General features: G+C 38.9%; 3 protein-coding genes across 4 annotated transcripts in view; all 3 read left to right on the forward strand.

Annotated features, from left to right (window-relative positions):
• LOC119480864 (B-cell receptor CD22-like) overlaps positions 1-16,754 on the forward strand; it is a 37,881-nt gene extending 21,127 nt beyond the window's left edge. Inside the window, exons 6-8 of the mRNA XM_037757478.1 lie at positions 2,519-2,603; positions 2,901-2,931; positions 16,213-16,754. Coding sequence (XP_037613406.1) covers positions 2,519-2,603; positions 2,901-2,931; positions 16,213-16,452 — 356 coding nt within the window. The 3' untranslated portion in view covers positions 16,453-16,754. The remainder of the gene's footprint in view (positions 1-2,518; positions 2,604-2,900; positions 2,932-16,212) is intronic.
• Positions 267-2,376, forward strand: LOC119480866 (vascular cell adhesion protein 1-like). The gene is made up of 5 exons (XM_037757480.1): positions 267-374; positions 680-755; positions 958-1,347; positions 1,662-1,967; positions 2,063-2,376. The coding sequence occupies exons 2-5, from the start codon at positions 683-685 to the stop codon at positions 2,362-2,364; spliced, it is 1,071 nt and encodes a 356-aa protein (XP_037613408.1). The 5' UTR covers positions 267-374; positions 680-682; the 3' UTR covers positions 2,365-2,376.
• LOC119480862 (B-cell receptor CD22-like) lies at positions 271-9,729 on the forward strand. 2 transcript variants are annotated; one of them, XM_037757476.1, is made up of 7 exons: positions 271-369; positions 6,167-6,242; positions 6,423-6,794; positions 7,108-7,413; positions 7,507-7,618; positions 7,889-7,919; positions 9,129-9,729. In XM_037757476.1, exons 2-7 carry the CDS (start codon positions 6,170-6,172, stop codon positions 9,366-9,368), a joined length of 1,134 nt encoding a protein of 377 aa, XP_037613404.1. In that variant the 5' UTR covers positions 271-369; positions 6,167-6,169; the 3' UTR covers positions 9,369-9,729. The 2 variants fall into 2 exon arrangements, with proteins under 2 accessions (XP_037613404.1, XP_037613405.1); XM_037757477.1 differs by lacking the exon at positions 271-369 and adding an exon at positions 5,712-5,857.

A 16,754-nucleotide genomic window follows, 5' to 3' on the forward strand; every position in this document is an offset into this window, starting at 1 on the left:
AGAAGATAATATTGACAAAAACAGGAGGGACCAGCAGCATAACTGTTCTGCCCCTAATAAGGCATACAGGCTTGCTGTGAGTCATGTGATAAAAATTAATCTTTGAGAATAAATATGTCATTCGCACCCTGATAAGATCAAGTTGTCTCAAAAGATGACTTCCTCACTCACAGGGTGCAAACAGGAGGAGCGAAGACTTCTTCTTCTTCTTTTTCTGCTGTATTTCAGTCATTTCATGTTTGCTTTTATATCACAACAGCTTAGCAGGGAAGTCGGGTAGCTACTGGGTCTGTTGCAGTTCTGCTGACATTCACAAATTGTCTGATTTTAAAACTAATTGTTTCTTCGTTTTAGCTGCCGGCTTCTTTGGTAAGGTAACATGTTTCTGCTTTTATGTTTAACTCAGAGAGTTTTATTTTATTTGGCTACTTTTCATGAACTCTACTTTTATTTGTTGGGTTTTGTTTTAGCAGAAACATCATAAACTCACACTGGATCATTTTATATTTAAACTGTTTTCAACTCTGCAGAGATTATTAATCACTATTATAACACAGTAACATCTGGTTGTACACGGAGAGTTCCTTGTTTGAATGTATTAATTTGAGGTGGCTTTAAAATAATATGAATGCTTCGTTTAAAAGATGTTTTATGAAAAGTAACTTTTTGTCAAATCCAGGTGATGAGTGTCATTTCAGTCCAGTCTGTGAAAATGGTGACAGCCATCGTGTTGCTGAGCGTCTTCTTAGTTTCAGGTGAGCTGTTTGTTCAGTCACTTTTATTTGAAGACGTTACTTTTTCCAACTGTTCATGCTCTGTCTGCAAAGTGAAATGTTTAATACTGACATTGTTAAAAAGACCAAACATGCTGCTGCTGAATTACAGTTTGTGCATCATGAACTTTCTCTTCATGCACATTTTGCTTCACAATTTGTTCATCACGAGTCTGTTTCACAGGTGCTTTGGCTGATTGTCCTGAAGGGTCAGCCCTCTTCATTACTGCACCAAAGCAGATGGAAGCACTGATTGGATCTTGTCTGCAAATCCCATGTAACTTTAGTGGTAACAATAGCGCTCTACAGACATTTGACGGTACAAGAACAACCTTCGGAGTTTGGATTAAAAGTGACAAACATTTTTCAGACAAGTCACAAAATGTGATTTTCAACAGTAGCGGGATGGATAATATCTATCCAATGAGTCTTACTGGAGACCTGAGTCAGAATAACTGCACCACTTTATTTTCCAGTTTAATCACAAGTTACACAGACTGGTACTTCTTCAGAATTGAGAACAGACCATTCAGGGCAACAGCTTCTTGTGATCCTCTTCAAATAACAGTCAAAGGTAAGAGAGTTTTGTTTTTTATCAGTCAGTATATAATGTTATTGTTTAGAATAAAAAATGAAATTTGCAACTTTTTAATTTTGGAGGTTTTTCACTTTGCCATGAATTTAAATTCTGATTAAACACTGATTCTGTTGTTACAGTTTGACATTAAAATTTCAAATTTGGGGATATTAAAAAGCAAACCGTAGACACTTTATGCAGTTTCAATACAAGATTGTCACCTTCTGTGTCAGCTCTGGCATTTAAAAAGTGTTCTAATCTATCATGATCTATTTTTTATTGTACAATCTGTGTTTGATTTGAAACTCCAGATTCTCCTCCGAGGCCCAGCATTGAGATCTCAGGTGATCTGAAGGAGAAGCAGTCGGTCACTATAACCTGTTCAGCTTTCACTCCCTGTCCACACTCCCCTCCTGAACTCACCTGGACTCTCCAACAAGACCCTCACAACAAAATAGAGGAAAACACAGATCGAACCTTCACAACTAAAATCCAGAAGACCTTCACTCTGTCAGACGAACATGATGGATTCATCATCACCTGTTCAGCCAGATATCCTGTAAATGAAGGAAAAGACGTCAAGACAGCAGAGGAGAGAACGAAGCTCAATGTTTCATGTAAGATAATAAAGTGTTTGTTATTAGATCCTGTCAGCACATGATGATTCATGGAATGATTTTAATGAATAAAGTTAATCTCACATTTTCCCCAGATGCTCCGAAGAACACCTCAGTGTCCATCAGTCCATCAGGTTTGGTGTCAGCAGGTAGTCTGGTGAACCTGACCTGCTCCAGCAGAGCCAATCCTCCCGTCAACTTCACCTGGTTCAAGACCAGCAAAGACGGACCTGTCAGTGTATCTGAAGGAGATTTTTACAGCTTCAAGGTGACCTCTGTGACAGATATAGAAGATCATTACTGTGTGGCCACAAATGATCTCGGTAATCAGATGTCACCACGGATTAATAATGCAGGTAAATGTAGAACTGAACTGAATCTGTTTAATTTAATTTAATCTGCTCTCCTCTCTTTTCTGTTTTTCACTTGTTTTGTTTTAGTTTTTTTTTATGAAATGACCTTATACAAATAACGGTTACACATTATATTGTTACATGTCTACATATAAACTGTTTTCTTTTAGTCACCTGGTTTTGTGTTTCTATGAACAGAGAGCTCTGTCAGCTCGCTACAGTGGGGTTCAGCTCTTGGAGGGATCCTTGTCATCATACTCATCTGCCTTGCTATCTGTGTTTGGTAAGTAAATGAATTAAATTAATTCAGTTTCTGGCAATAAAGTTTCAACTAAACCTATGTTGGTAACCCTGAGGGCATGGATGAGTATGTAATCTGTCAGGTTTGCTCATTTCTGCACCTGTTCTGCGACTTGACTTTGACAAAACTTGATTTTCAATTTTGATTTTCTTTCCACTGATGCACATTCAATTATGTCTGTCTCCCATCAGTCCTTACTCTCTATTGGCAGCACACTATTTATTTAACCTGAAACAGACAGTACAATAATTATTCTGACAGCTCTCTCATGTCTTCCAGGTGGTTTAAGTCGAAACATCCACAAACTCAGGTGAATATTAGACTTCATTGTACAGTGTGTGTTGTGAATATTTTAAATCTGCTCACAGTGACTATGTCGAAAGCATCTGTCTCGATACTAAATTGACAATCTTTAAGAGGTTAAATATTAAGAAGCACAACAAATGTGACAAAACAACCTGTTGGCAACATGCTGTGTTTGGAACCTGTAAGAAATCATCCTCCAAAAATCTTTGGAGGATGATATAAACTGTTTTAAGTTTAGATCTGAAAATGGCTAAAGTTGGAGCACCCTGTCATGCAATGAGAATTTCAACAAATATAACAAAAAATGTATTTGAACAACACTATCAATCCTACCTTAAAGTGTTATTCAATAGCTATGTAAACTGGGAAGATTTGAAATTAAATTTCACAGAAATAACATAGTATACATCAATTACCAAAGGTTATAACATTAGCCTAATTAACTAAAACCAAAATAACTTCAGTTTTGTTAGCATAACCTTAATTTTTGTTTCCCACTCATTTTAATATGTATGAATACTCTCCGAAACACACATTCTCCAAGTCTGCTAAAGTCATACATACATTTACAAAGGACTGGTAGTTACATTAGGAATGACTTGCTCTTGCCTTTGTCTTTGTTTTTTTAAAGGGACTGTTTGTAAGAATAAGAAATTGGTTGCAACAGCGACACCTGTGGCCGTTGAGTCAACGAAAGTCAGCGTCCTGTTGCTCACGCTCACCCGTGTGCACGCGCTACATGAATGTGAGCGAGCATCCGTCAAAACAGTGAGGCGACACACGTCAGCTAAAACCACAATATCACTCTATATTTCACCTGCTTGGCAGTAATGTTAGCTGACCAGACAAAGGTCTCTCCATGAATAAATGCTGATCCTAGTGTCAACTTTTCCTGCCTCAGCCTCCCGACCGCGGCCGGAGGGAACGGGGAAGACACCGGCTCCCGGTTGGGGACGATAACGTTTCTCACTCCGGAGCCCCATCACTTCACAAGACACGGAAAACCTCTGTTGGTCTGGAGGAGCTGCAGCATTTATTTCTGCACAAACGTCCGCTGAACATTCACTAGATATTCTCAGAGCTAAACTAACTCTCCTGCCGTGTGTAGTGTGCGCGCATGCAAGTGAGGTGGACCGAAAGAGCGAGAACGCACGCAGTGTGTGAGTGAAAGCAGGCAGGCAGAGGAGCAGAGTACAGCAGAGACTCCGGCCCTGGAGACCAAAGCTACGGTCTCCCCCGCGTCCTCCGACCGCAGCCAACACTGTTTTGCACGACGGGCTTCACTAGATACAACTTTTGGTGCTTCCGTGTAGTGTTGGAGTCTGAGTCTGAACAGCGTAGCCACACACGAGCGCGCAATGGACACCGACCCAGATTGATTTATACGTGTAAGAAGTTACAAACAGTCCCTTTAAAGAAAGATGAAACATTGAAGCGGTTAAGAAACAGGAACATTACCCGCCTCCGCCCACCCCGCCCATGTAAGTGAGAAAAAACAAACAAACAATCAGGGTAGCCTACTCTTCTTCATAGTTTTCTATGGTCATCCCTTTGTATAATTGCATTGTGTTTTGATAAGTATATGAATACAAAATGTTGGCCTTTAGTCTTTATAATGTAACCTGAGCGATAACTTTGAGTCTTTCCTCCTTGTTGCAAAATCAACTTTCTTATCTTGATTTAACTGAAGGAAATAAGTTTCCATCCATATTATTTGATTGGATCTGGTCTTATTTGGATAGCTATGATAAGCAGTCTTTTTGTCTTTCATGATTTAGCCTAGTAGAAGCACACAGAGGTTAAATAATCGAGGCCCGAGAATCGAACCCTGGGGGACTCCACTCTCTGAATAATGATCACTAAGGGCGACAGCATAGCCCCTACCTTCAAGATATGGCCAGACTCTAGTGAGGGTTGTAATTTAGTGTAATTTTTCAGCCAGTCTAGAAGTACTTTACAACAATATTAAAGGTTGCACTGTAATCTAGCAGCATCAACTAATTTAACTTGAATCAGTATTCAGACATATAATTTATCACCTTTTTTCTCACAGAGTCAAAGAGGTGACGAGCTGACTCTTCAAATGCCAACCAGCAAAACAGAAGAAGACATCCATTATGGAGAGATCGACTTCTCGAAGCGGAGACCTGAACTGTCCTCGGCCTCGGAGCAGGACAGTGGACAGCAGCAGGATACGCTGTATGCACAGGTCAACGTGTCCGAGACAGCAAGCAGCTTAAGACAGGCTACTGACGTCCCAGAGGATCTCAGTGAAGGTTACAGCAATAACACAGTATACAGCTGCTATGTATTAACTTGTATTATCTGAGCTTTCCTACAGAAGAAACAGCTGTTTGTTGTATAATAAATTACTCTTTGGTTATATGATCTGATATGATGAACACTGGCTATCTGTACTGATGGTCTCAAATCATCCTCCTTTGTAACAACAAAACAGTAACACAACATCTAAACTACTCGAAATAAAACTCCCTCTATACAGTACATGTCTATATTTTATATCTACTGTTCACCTTAACGACATGTTTTCAGATTTTTTACATTTGTTTAATATATCAATATTGTGATTGATGTAACATGAACTACAAGAGAAGATAAGACATACAGGCTTGCTGCGAGTCATGTGATGACAATAATCTTTGAGAATAAAAAAGTAATTTGTACCCTGATGAGATCAAGTTGTCTGAAAACAAGATGACTTCCTCACTCAAAGGGTGTGAGCAGGAGGAGCGAAGGCTGCTTCTTCTTCTTTTTCTGCAGTATTTCAGTCATTTCATATTTGCTTTTATATCACAACGGCTTAGCAGGGAAGTCGGGTAGCTACTGGGTCTGTTGCAGTTCTGCTGACATTCACAAATTGTCGGATTTTAAAACTAATTGTTTCTTCCTTTTAGCCGCCGGCTCCTTTGGTAAGGTAACATGTTACTGCTTTTATGTTTAACTCAGAGTTTTCTTTGATTTTTCTGCTTTTCATGAACTCTACTTTTATTTGTTGGGTTTTGTTTTAGCAGAAACATCATAAACTCACACTGGATCATTTTATATTTAAACTGTTTTTAACTCTGCAGAGCTTATTGATCACTATTATAACACAGTAACATCTGGCTGTACATGGATAGTTCCTGGTTTGAATGTATTAATTTGAGGTGGCTTTAAAAGAACATGAATGCTTTGTTTAAAAATATATTTTATGAAAAGTAACTTTTTGTCAAATCCAGGTGATGAGTGTCATTTCAGTCCAGTCTGTGAAAATGGTGACAGCCATCGTGTTACTGAGCGTCTTCTTAGTTTCAGGTGAGCTGTTTGTTCAATCACTTTTATTTGGAGACATTACTTTTTCCAACTGTTCATGCTCTGTCTGCAGTGAAATGTTTCATACTGATATTGTTAAAAAGACCAAACATGCTGCTGCTGAATTACAGTTTGTGCATCATGAACTTTCTCTCCATGCAGATTTTGCTCAACAATTTGCAGGTGCTTTGGCTGATTGTCCTAAAAGCCCATCCCTATTCATGACTGCACAAGCACTGAGTGGATCTTGTCTGCAAATCCCATGTAACTTTAGAGTTAAACAAAGAGAGAAATTCAACAGCACAAGACCAACCTTCGGAGTGTGGATTAAAAGTAGCAAAAAGTTTTACCACGAACGACAAAATGGGATTTTCAACAGCAGCAGGAAGAATAATAAGTTCCCAATGAGTCTTACTGGAGACCTGAGTCAGAAAAACTGCACCACTTTATTTTCCAGTTTAATCACAAATTACACAGACTGGTACTTCTTCAGAATTAAGAACGGACCATTCAGGGCAACAGCTTCTTGTGATCCTCTTCAAATAACAGTCAAAGGTAAGAGAGTTTTGTTTTTTATCAGTCAGTCTAAAATGTTATTGTTTAGAATAAAAAGTGAAAGTTGCAACTTTTTAATTTTGGAGGTTTTTCACTTTGCCATGAATTTAAATTCTGATTAAACACTGATTCTGTTGTTACAGTTTGACATTAAGATGGTCACATTTGGGATATTAAAAAGCAAACGTTAGACACTTTATGCATTTCCAATACAAGATTGTCATCTTCTGTGTCAGCTTTGGCATTTAAAAAGTGTTCTAATCTATCATAACCTGTTTTTATTGTACAAACTGTGTTTGATTTGAAACTCCAGATTCTCCTCCGAGGCCCAGCATTGAGATCTCAGGTGATCTGAAGGAGAAGCAGTCGGTCACTATAACCTGCTCAGCTTTCACTCCCTGTCCACACTCCCCTCCTGAACTCACCTGGACTCTCCAACAAGACCCTCACAACAAAATAGAGGAAAACACAGATCGAACCTTCACAACTAAAATCCAGACAACCTTCACTCTGTCAGACGAACATGATGGATTCATCATCACCTGTTCAGCCAGATATCCTGTAAATGAAGGAAAAGACGTCAAGACAGCAGAGGAGAGAACGACGCTCAGTGTTTCATGTAAGATAATAAGTGTTTGTTATTTGATCCTGTCAGCACATGATGATTCATGGGATGATTTTAATGAATAAAGTGAATCTCACATTTTCTCAGATGCTCACAAAGACACCTCAGTGTCCATCAGCTCTGTCAGCTCGCTACAGTGGGGTTCAGCTCTTGGAGGGATCCTTGTCATCATACTTATCTGCCTTTCTATCTGTGTTTGGTAAGTTAATTAGTTAAATTAATTCAGTTTCTGGCAATAAAGTTTCACCTAAACCTATGTTGTGATCCGTCAGTTTTGCTCATTTCTGCACCTGTTCTGTGACTTGACTTTGACAAACCTTTAGTTTCAATCTGGATTTTCTTTCCACTGATGCATATTCAATATTGTCTGTCTCCCATCAGTCCTTACTGTCTGTTGGCAGCACACTATTAATTTAACCTGAAACAGACAGTACAATAATTTTTCTGACAGCTCTCTCATGTCTTCCAGGTGGTTTAAGTCAAAACGTCCACAAACTCAGGTGAATATTAAACTTCATTGTACAGTGTGTGTGGTGAATATTTTAAATCTGCTCACAGTGACTATGTTGAAAACATCTGTCTCAATACTAAGTTGACAATCTTTGAGAGGTTAAATATGAAGAAGCACAACAAATGTGACAAAACAACCTGTTGGCAACATGCTGTGTTTGGAAACTGTAAGCAAACTGTAAACACCCTGTCATGTAATGAGAATTTCAACAAATATAACAAAAATGTATTTGAACAACACTATTAATCCTACCTTTAAGTGTTATTCAATAGCTATGTAAACTGGGAAGATTAAAAGTTAAATTTCACTAAAATAACGAAATATATATCAAATTACCAAAGGTTATAACATTAGCCTAATTAACTGAAACCAAAATAACGTCAGTTTTGTTAGCAAAACCTTAATTGTTATTTCCCACTCATTTTAATCTGTATGAATACTCTCTAAAACACATATTCTCCAAGTCTGCTAAAGTCATACATACATTTTCAAATAATGGGTAGTTAGTACATTAGGAATGACTTGCTCTTGCCTTTAGGCTATATTTTTTAAAGAAAGATGAAACATTGAAGCGGTTAAGAAATAGGAACATTACCCGCCTCCGCCCACCCCGCCCATGTAAGTGAGAAAAAACAAACAAACAATCAGGGTAGCCTACTCTTCTTCATAGTTTTCTATGGTCATCCCTTTCTATAATTGCATTGTGTTTTGATAAGTATATGAATACAAAATGTTTGCCTTTAGTCTTTATAATGTAACCTGAGCGATAACTTTGAGTCTTTCCTCCTTGTTGAAAAATCAACTTTCTTATCTTGACTTAACTGAAGGAAATAACTTTCCATCCATATTATTTGTTTGGATCTAAGCTTTATTTGGATAGCTATGATAAGCAGTCTTTTTGTCTTTTATGATTTGGCCTAGTGGAAGCACAGAGAGGTTGAATAATCGAGGCTAGAGAATCGAACCCTGGGGGACTCCACTCTGAATAATGATCACTAAGGGCGACAGCATAGCCCCTACCTTCAAGATATGGCCAGACTCTAGTGAGGGTTGTAATTTAGTGTAATTTTTCAGCCAGTCTAGAAGTACTGTACAACAATATTAAAGGTTGCACTGTAATCTAGCAGCATCAACTAATTTAATTTCAATCAGTATTCAGACATATCATTTAACACCTTTAATACCTTTTTTCTCACAGACTCAAAGAGGTGACGAGCTGACTCTTCAAATGCCAGCCAGCAAAACAGAAGAAGACATCCATTATGGAGAGATCGACTTCTCCAAGCGGAGACCTGGACCGTCCTCGGCCTCGGAGCAGGACAGTGGACAGCAGCAGGATACGCTGTATGCACAGGTCAACGTGTCCCAGACAGCGAGCAGCTTAAGACAGGCTGCTGACGTCCCAGAGGATCTCTACGCTCAAGTGAAGAAAAAATGAGTGTTGTTTTGTGATCATGTTTGGGTCGTATTTGTAATATACCTTTATTTTTTACTTATACAAAATGTTTTATATGTCAGTTATTGTAGTAAAAGACACTGGAGAGGAAAATGCAATCTTCACTGGCCACAGTTAAAGGGGAACTCAAAACCTCCACACCCTGCAGCTCAAATATTTTTGCCATCAAGATATAATAAATCATATGTGTGAACTGACCTCATATGACTGTTGCTGTGCGATTAGCAATCTGTACATCAGATCAGTGCAAGTATAAGTCCGAAAGGCTCTTAATGGGGAACTATTCTAAATGGTGACACGAGAAGAAGCAGTTCACACATTAACAATGTACTACAAGATTATATTGTAGTATTATATACCGTTTTTTTGTATATACATGTGTATAAGACTGCTGAATTAAAAGCACTAAAAGCATTTGAAGTGAACAAAGCGTTTTAATCACTGAGGTTCTCTCATCAGCACGGCAATGCAGAGCAGCAGTGATACAGACTGTGCACAAGTCAGCATAAACTCTGTGCTACCTACATGTGTGAAATACACTTTAGAATAAGTTGAGGCATGATGTTGGTATTAATAAATACTCTTTTCAGTTCTACAAGGAAACATAGACACCTCACAGCCAAAGAGAAGTGGTGGGATGTAAACTAGTCAAGTCATGAACAGAGCACTGAGAAAAAGCTGAGAACTGAGTAAAAAGGGGAAGTTGGTTGGCTGGGTTTTATCGACAAGTCCTTCTGCAGGATCGTCATAGCGACAAAACGTCTTCCTCTGTCCAGAATTGTGTTTATTATTCACTTATTGACTATTTACTCTTTGACGTGGAACACTTTCTGATGATCTTGACTTGTCGTTTGCTCCTCTGGATTTAAGCTGAGTGTAGGCCTGCAGGATACGAGTAAAATCTGAGATGTGCGATAACATTGATCAGTATTGTGACAACAAATAAACAAATATTGAAGTTTGCATATTAGTTATACATTTCCTACGTCAGCCTGGTAGAGGGAGGAGGAGCTGCTTTGTCTCAGCCAGCTGCTTAGTTTTTCAACTATTTTAAGATATGTGGAAAACTAAGCTAAACAGTTAGACTACATACAGACTGCTTTTGTTTTAGCTTGTGTAGCCGAGGGTTACGTTGCAGCTATACTTTATGAAGGTAATAAAATAATAGCAACGAGGCTCTATATAGTCTGCACCAAGACGGCAACAACTTCATTAACCTTGTCAACAACAGCGCGTCACCGCTTCACCACTTCCGTATTTGCTAACATTAATGAGAAGTTGCATGTTTAAAAATAAGAAATTCAGCATGAGTACATCTAGACCTTTATCTAAACTAACTGGATCACTTGATAGCTGACAGTAAACGACATGCAGATATACATTATAAATCTCTGTTGGCTAACAGTGAAGGTTACAGCAATAACACAGTATACAGCTGCTACGTATTAACTTGTATTATCTGAGCTTTCCTACAGAAGAAACAGCTGTTTGTTGTATAATAAATTACTCTTTGGTTATATAATCTGATATGATGAACACTAGCTATCTGTACTGATGGTTTCAAATCATCCTCCTTTGTAATAACAAAACAGTAACACAACAACTAAACTACTCGTAATAAAACTCCCTGTATAGAGTGCTCCAGGGATGACGTATTTTTGTAGGCCAGCCAGGAAGTTAGCATCGCCCTGGTTCCCTCGACAAAATGCCAATGGGATTTTTACATTGGGTAAAAAGCTAACATTAGGCTATAAATAAACTACACCACGGTCACATGAGCGTGAGTATAAACAACGAGGCTGTAATGGCGGACGAGTCGGCATGATGACGTTTAGTAGTCTTAGTAGTCTCCAAGAACTACAGGAGAAGATAATATCGACAAAAACAAGAGGGACCAGCAGCATAACTGTTCGGCCCCTAATAAGGCATACAGGCTTGCTGTGAGTCATGTGATCAAAATAATCTTTGAGAATAAATATGTCATTTGCACCCTGATGAACTCAAGTTGTCTCAAAAGATGACTTCCTCATTCACAGGGTGCGAACAGGAGGAGCCAAGACTTCTTCTTCTTTTTCTGCAGTATTTCAGTCATTTCATATTTGCTTTTATATCACAACGGCTTAGCAGGGAAGTCGGGTAGCTACTGGGTCTGTTGCAGTTCTGCTGACATTCACATATTATCTGATTTTAAAACTAATTGTTTCTTCGTTTTATCTGCCGGCTCCTTTGGTAAGGTAACATCTTACTGCTTTTATGTTTAACTCAGAGAGGTTTTTTTTATTTTGCTGCTTTTCATGAACTCTACTTTTATTTGTTGGGTTTTGTTTTAGCAGAAACATCATAAACTCACACTGGATCATTTTATATTTAAACTGTTTTTAACTCTGCAGAGATTATTGATCACTATTATAACACAGTAACATCTGGTTGTACACGGAGAGTTCCTGGTTTGAATGTATTCATTTGAGGTGGCTTTAAAAGAACATGAATGCTTCATTTAAAAGATGTTTTATGAAAAGTAACTTTTTGTCAAATCCAGGTGATGAGTGTCATTTCAGTCCAGTCTGTGAAAATGGTGACAGCCATCGTGTTACTGAGCGTCTTCTTAGTTTCAGGTGAGCTGTTTGTTCAGTCACTTTTATTTGGAGACGTTACTTTTTCCAACTGTTCATGCTCTGTCTGCAAAGTGAAATGTTTCATACTGACATTGTTAAAAAGACCAAACATGCTGCTGCTGAATTACAGTTTGTGTATCATGAACTTTCTCTTCATGCAGATTTTACTCCACAATTTGTTCATCATGAGTCTGTTTCACAGGTGCATTGGCTTTTTGTCCTGAAAGAACAGCCCTATTCATTACTGCACCAAAGAACATGGAAGCACTGAGTGGATCTTGTCTGCAAATCCCATGTAACTTTACAGTTAAACCAGAAGAGGAATTCAACAGCACAAGATCAACCTTCGGAGTGTGGATTAAAAGTAGCAAAGATTTTGCCAAAAATCCAAATAATGTGATTTTCAACAGTAGCAGGATGGTTAATATCTATCCAATGAATCTTACTGGAGACCTGAGTCAGAAAAACTGCACCACTTTATTTTCCAGTGTAAACACAAGTTACACAGACAGGTACTTCTTCAGAATTGAGAACGGACCATTCAGGGCAACAGCTTCTTGTGATCCTCTTCAAATAACAGTCAAAGGTAAGAGAGTTTTGTTTTTTATCAGTCAGTCTGAAACGTTATTGTTTAGAATAAAAAGTGAAAGTTGCAACTTCTTAATTTTGGAGGTTTTTCACTTTGCCATGAATTTAAATTCTGATTAAACACTGATTCTGTTGTTAAAGTTTGACATTAAAATGGTCACATTTTGGGATATTAAAAGTAAACCTTAGACACTTTATGCATTTTCAATACAAGATTGTCACCTTCTGTGTCAGCTTTGGTTTTTAAAGAGTTCTATCTATAATAAACTATTTTTTATTGTACAATCTGTGTTTGATTTAAAACCCCAGATTCTCCTTCGAGGCCCAGCATTGAGATCTCAGGTGATCTGAAGGAGAAGCAGTCGGTCACTATAACCTGTTCAGCTTTCACTCCCTGTCCACATTCCCCTCCTGAACTCACCTGGACTCTCCAACAAGACCCTCACAACAAAATAGAGGAAAACACAGAACGAACCTTCACAACTACAATCCAGAAGACCTTCACTCTGTCAGACGAACATGATGGATTCATCATCACCTGTTCAGCCAGATATCCTGTAAATGAAGGAAAAGAAGTCAAGACAGCAGAGGAGAAAACGACGCTCAATGTTTCATGTAAGATAATAAGTGTTTGTTATTAGATCCTGTCAGCACATGATGATTCATGGGATGATTTTAATGAATAAAGTTAATCTCACATTTTCTTCAGATGCTCCCAAAGACACCTCAGTGTCCATCAGTCCATCAGGTTTGGTGTCAGCAGGTAGCCTGGTGAACCTGACCTGCTCCAGCAGAGCCAATCCTCCCGTCAGCTTCACCTGGTTCAAGACCAGCAAAGACGGACCTGTCAATGTATCTGAAGGAGTCTTTTACAGCTTCAAGGTGACCTCTGTGACAGATAAAGAATATTATTACTGTGTGGCCACAAATGATCTCGGTAATCAGACGTCGTCATGGATTAATATTGCAGGTAAATGTAGAACTGAACTGAATGTGTTTATTTTAATCTAATCTGCTCTCCTCTCTTTTCTGTTTTTCACTTGTTTTGTTTTATTTTTTTTATGAAATGACCTTATACAAATAATGGTTACACATTATATTGTTACATGTCTACATATAACCTGTTTTCTTTTTGTCACCTGGTTTTGTGTTTCTATGAACAGAGAGCTCTGTCAGCTCGCTACAGTGGGGTTCAGCTCTTGGAGGAAACCTTGTCATCATACTCATCTGCCTTGCTATCTGTGTTTGGTAAGTAAATTAATGAAATTAATTCAGTTTCTGGCAATAAAGTTTCACCTAAACCTATGTTGGTAACCCTGAGGGCATGGATGAGTATGTAATCTGTCAGTTTTGCTCATTTCTGCACCTGTTCTGCGACTTGACTTTGACAAAACTTGATTTTCAATTTTGATTTTCTTTCCACTGATGCACATTCAATTATGTCTGTCTCCCATCAGTCTTTACTCTCTATTGGCAGCACACTATTTATTTAACCTGAAACAGACAGTACAATAATTATTCTGACAGCTCTCTCATGTCTTCCAGGTGGTTTAAGTCGAAACATCCACAAACTCAGGTGAATATTAGACTTCATTGTACAGTGTGTGTTGTGAATATTTTAAATGTGCTCATAGTGACTATGTCGAAAGCATCTGTCTCGATACTAAATTGACAATCTTTAAGAGGTTAAATATTAAGAAGCACAACAAATGTGACAAAACAACCTGTTGGCAACATGCTGTGTTTGGAACCTGTAAGAAATCATCCTCCAAAAATCTTTGGAGGATGATATAAACTGTTTTAAGTTTAGATCTGAAAATGGCTAAAGTTGGAGCACCCTGTCATGCAATGAGAATTTCAACAAATATAACTAAAAATGTATTTGAACAACACTATCAATCCTACCTTAAAGTGTTATTCAATAGCTATGTAAACTGGGAAGATTTGAAATTAAATTTCACAGAAATAACATAGTATACATCAATTACCAAAGGTTATAACATTAGCCTAATTAACTAAAACCAAAATAACTTCAGTTTTGTTAGCATAACCTTAATTTTTGTTTCCCACTCATTTTAATATGTATGAATACTCTCCGAAACACACATTCTCCAAGTCTGCTAAAGTCATACATACATTTACAAAGGACTGGTAGTTACATTAGGAATGACTTGCTCTTGCCTTTGTCTTTGTTTTTTTAAAGGGACTGTTTGTAAGAATAAGAAATTGGTTGCAACAGCGACACCTGTGGCCGTTGAGTCAACGAAAGTCAGCGTCCTGTTGCTCACGCTCACCCGTGTGCACGCGCTACATGAATGTGAGCGAGCATCCGTCAAAACAGTGAGGCGACACACGTCAGCTAAAACCACAATATCACTCTATATTTCACCTGCTTGGCAGTAATGTTAGCTGACCAGACAAAGGTCTCTCCATGAATAAATGCTGATCCTAGTGTCAACTTTTCCTGCCTCAGCCTCCCGACCGCGGCCGGAGGGAACGGGGAAGACACCGGCTCCCGGTTGGGGACGATAACGTTTCTCACTCCGGAGCCCCATCACTTCACAAGACACGGAAAACCTCTGTTGGTCTGGAGGAGCTGCAGCATTTATTTCTGCACAAACGTCCGCTGAACATTCACTAGATATTCTCAGAGCTAAACTAACTCTCCTGCCGTGTGTAGTGTGCGCGCATGCAAGTGAGGTGGACCAAAAGAGCGAGAACGCACGCAGTGTGTGAGTGAAAGCAGGCAGGCAGAGGAGCAGAGTACAGCAGAGACTCCGGCCCTGGAGACCAAAGCTACGGTCTCCCCCGCGTCCTCCGACCGCGGCCACCACTGTTTTGCACGACGGGCTTCACTAGATATAACTTTTGGTGCTTCCGTGTAGTGTTGGAGTCTGAGTCTGAACAGCGTAGCCACACACGAGCGCGCAATGGACACCGACCCAGATTGATTTACATGTGTAAGAAGTTACAAACAGTCCCTTTAAAGAAAGATGAAACATTGAAGCGGTTAAGAAATAGGAACATTACCCGCCTCCGCCCACCCCGCCCATGTAAGTGAGAAAAAACAAACAAACAATCAGGGTAGCCTACTCTTCTTCATAGTTTTCTATGGTCTTCCTTTTGTACATTTGCATTGTGTTTTGATAAGTATATGAATACAAAATGTTGGCCTTTAGTCTTTATAATGTAACCTGAGCGATAACTTTGAGTCTTTCCTCCTTGTTGCAAAATCAACTTTCTTATCTTGATTTAACTGAAGGAAATAAGTTTCCATCCATATTATTTGATTGGATCTGGTCTTATTTGGATAGCTATGATAAGCAGTCTTTTTGTCTTTCGTGATTTAGCCTAGTAGGAGCACACAGAGGTTAAATAATCGAGGCCCGAGAATCGAACCCTGGGGGACTCCGCTCTGAATAATAATCACTAAGGGCGACAGCATAGCCCCTACCTTCAAGATATGGCCAGACTCTAGTGAGGGTTGTAATTTAGTGTAATTTTTCAGCCAGTCTAGAAGTACTTTACAACAATATTAAAGGTTGCACTGTAATCTAGCAGCATCAACTAATTTAACTTGAATCAGTATTCAGACATATAATTTATCACCTTTTTTCTCACAGAGTCAAAGAGGTGACGAGCTGACTCTTCAAATGCCAGCCAGCAAAACAGAAGAAGACATCCATTATGGAGAGATCGACTTCTCGAAGCGGAGACCTGAACCGTCCTCGGCCTCGGAGCAGGACAGTGGACAGCAGCAGGATACGCTGTATGCACAGGTCAACGTGTCCGAGACAGCAAGCAGCTTAAGACAGGCTGCTGACGTCCCAGAGGATCTCTACGCTCAAGTGAAGAAAAAATGAGTGTTGTTTTGTGATCATGTTTGGGTGGGATTTGTAATATACCTTTATTCTTTACTTATACAATACGTTTTATATGTCAGTTATTGTAGCAAAAGACACTGGAGAGGAAAATGCAATCTTCACTGGCCACAGTTAAAGGGGAACTCAAATCCTCCACACATTGCAGCTCAAATAGTTTTGCCATCAAGATATAATAAATCATATGTGTGAACTGACCTCATATGACTGTTGCTGTGCGATTAGCAATCTGTACATCAGATCAGTGCAAGTATAAGTCCGAAAAGGCTCTTAATGGGGAACTA

This window comes from Sebastes umbrosus, chromosome 21, assembly GCF_015220745.1.
Source record: "Sebastes umbrosus isolate fSebUmb1 chromosome 21, fSebUmb1.pri, whole genome shotgun sequence".
Lineage (NCBI taxonomy): Eukaryota > Metazoa > Chordata > Actinopteri > Perciformes > Sebastidae > Sebastes > Sebastes umbrosus.

Coding starts and splice junctions, on each gene's coding strand:
- LOC119480866 (XM_037757480.1), top strand. CDS start 683: ATGAGTGTCATTTCAGTCCAGTCTGTGAAAATGGTGACAGCCATCGTG. Junction 756..957: donor GAGCGTCTTCTTAGTTTCAG/GTGAGCTGTTTG, acceptor TCTGTTTCACAG/GTGCTTTGGCTGATTGTCCT. Junction 1,968..2,062: donor AACGAAGCTCAATGTTTCAT/GTAAGATAATAA, acceptor CATTTTCCCCAG/ATGCTCCGAAGAACACCTCA.
- LOC119480862 (XM_037757476.1), top strand. CDS start 6,170: ATGAGTGTCATTTCAGTCCAGTCTGTGAAAATGGTGACAGCCATCGTG. Junction 6,243..6,422: donor GAGCGTCTTCTTAGTTTCAG/GTGAGCTGTTTG, acceptor AACAATTTGCAG/GTGCTTTGGCTGATTGTCCT. Junction 7,619..7,888: donor TGCCTTTCTATCTGTGTTTG/GTAAGTTAATTA, acceptor CATGTCTTCCAG/GTGGTTTAAGTCAAAACGTC.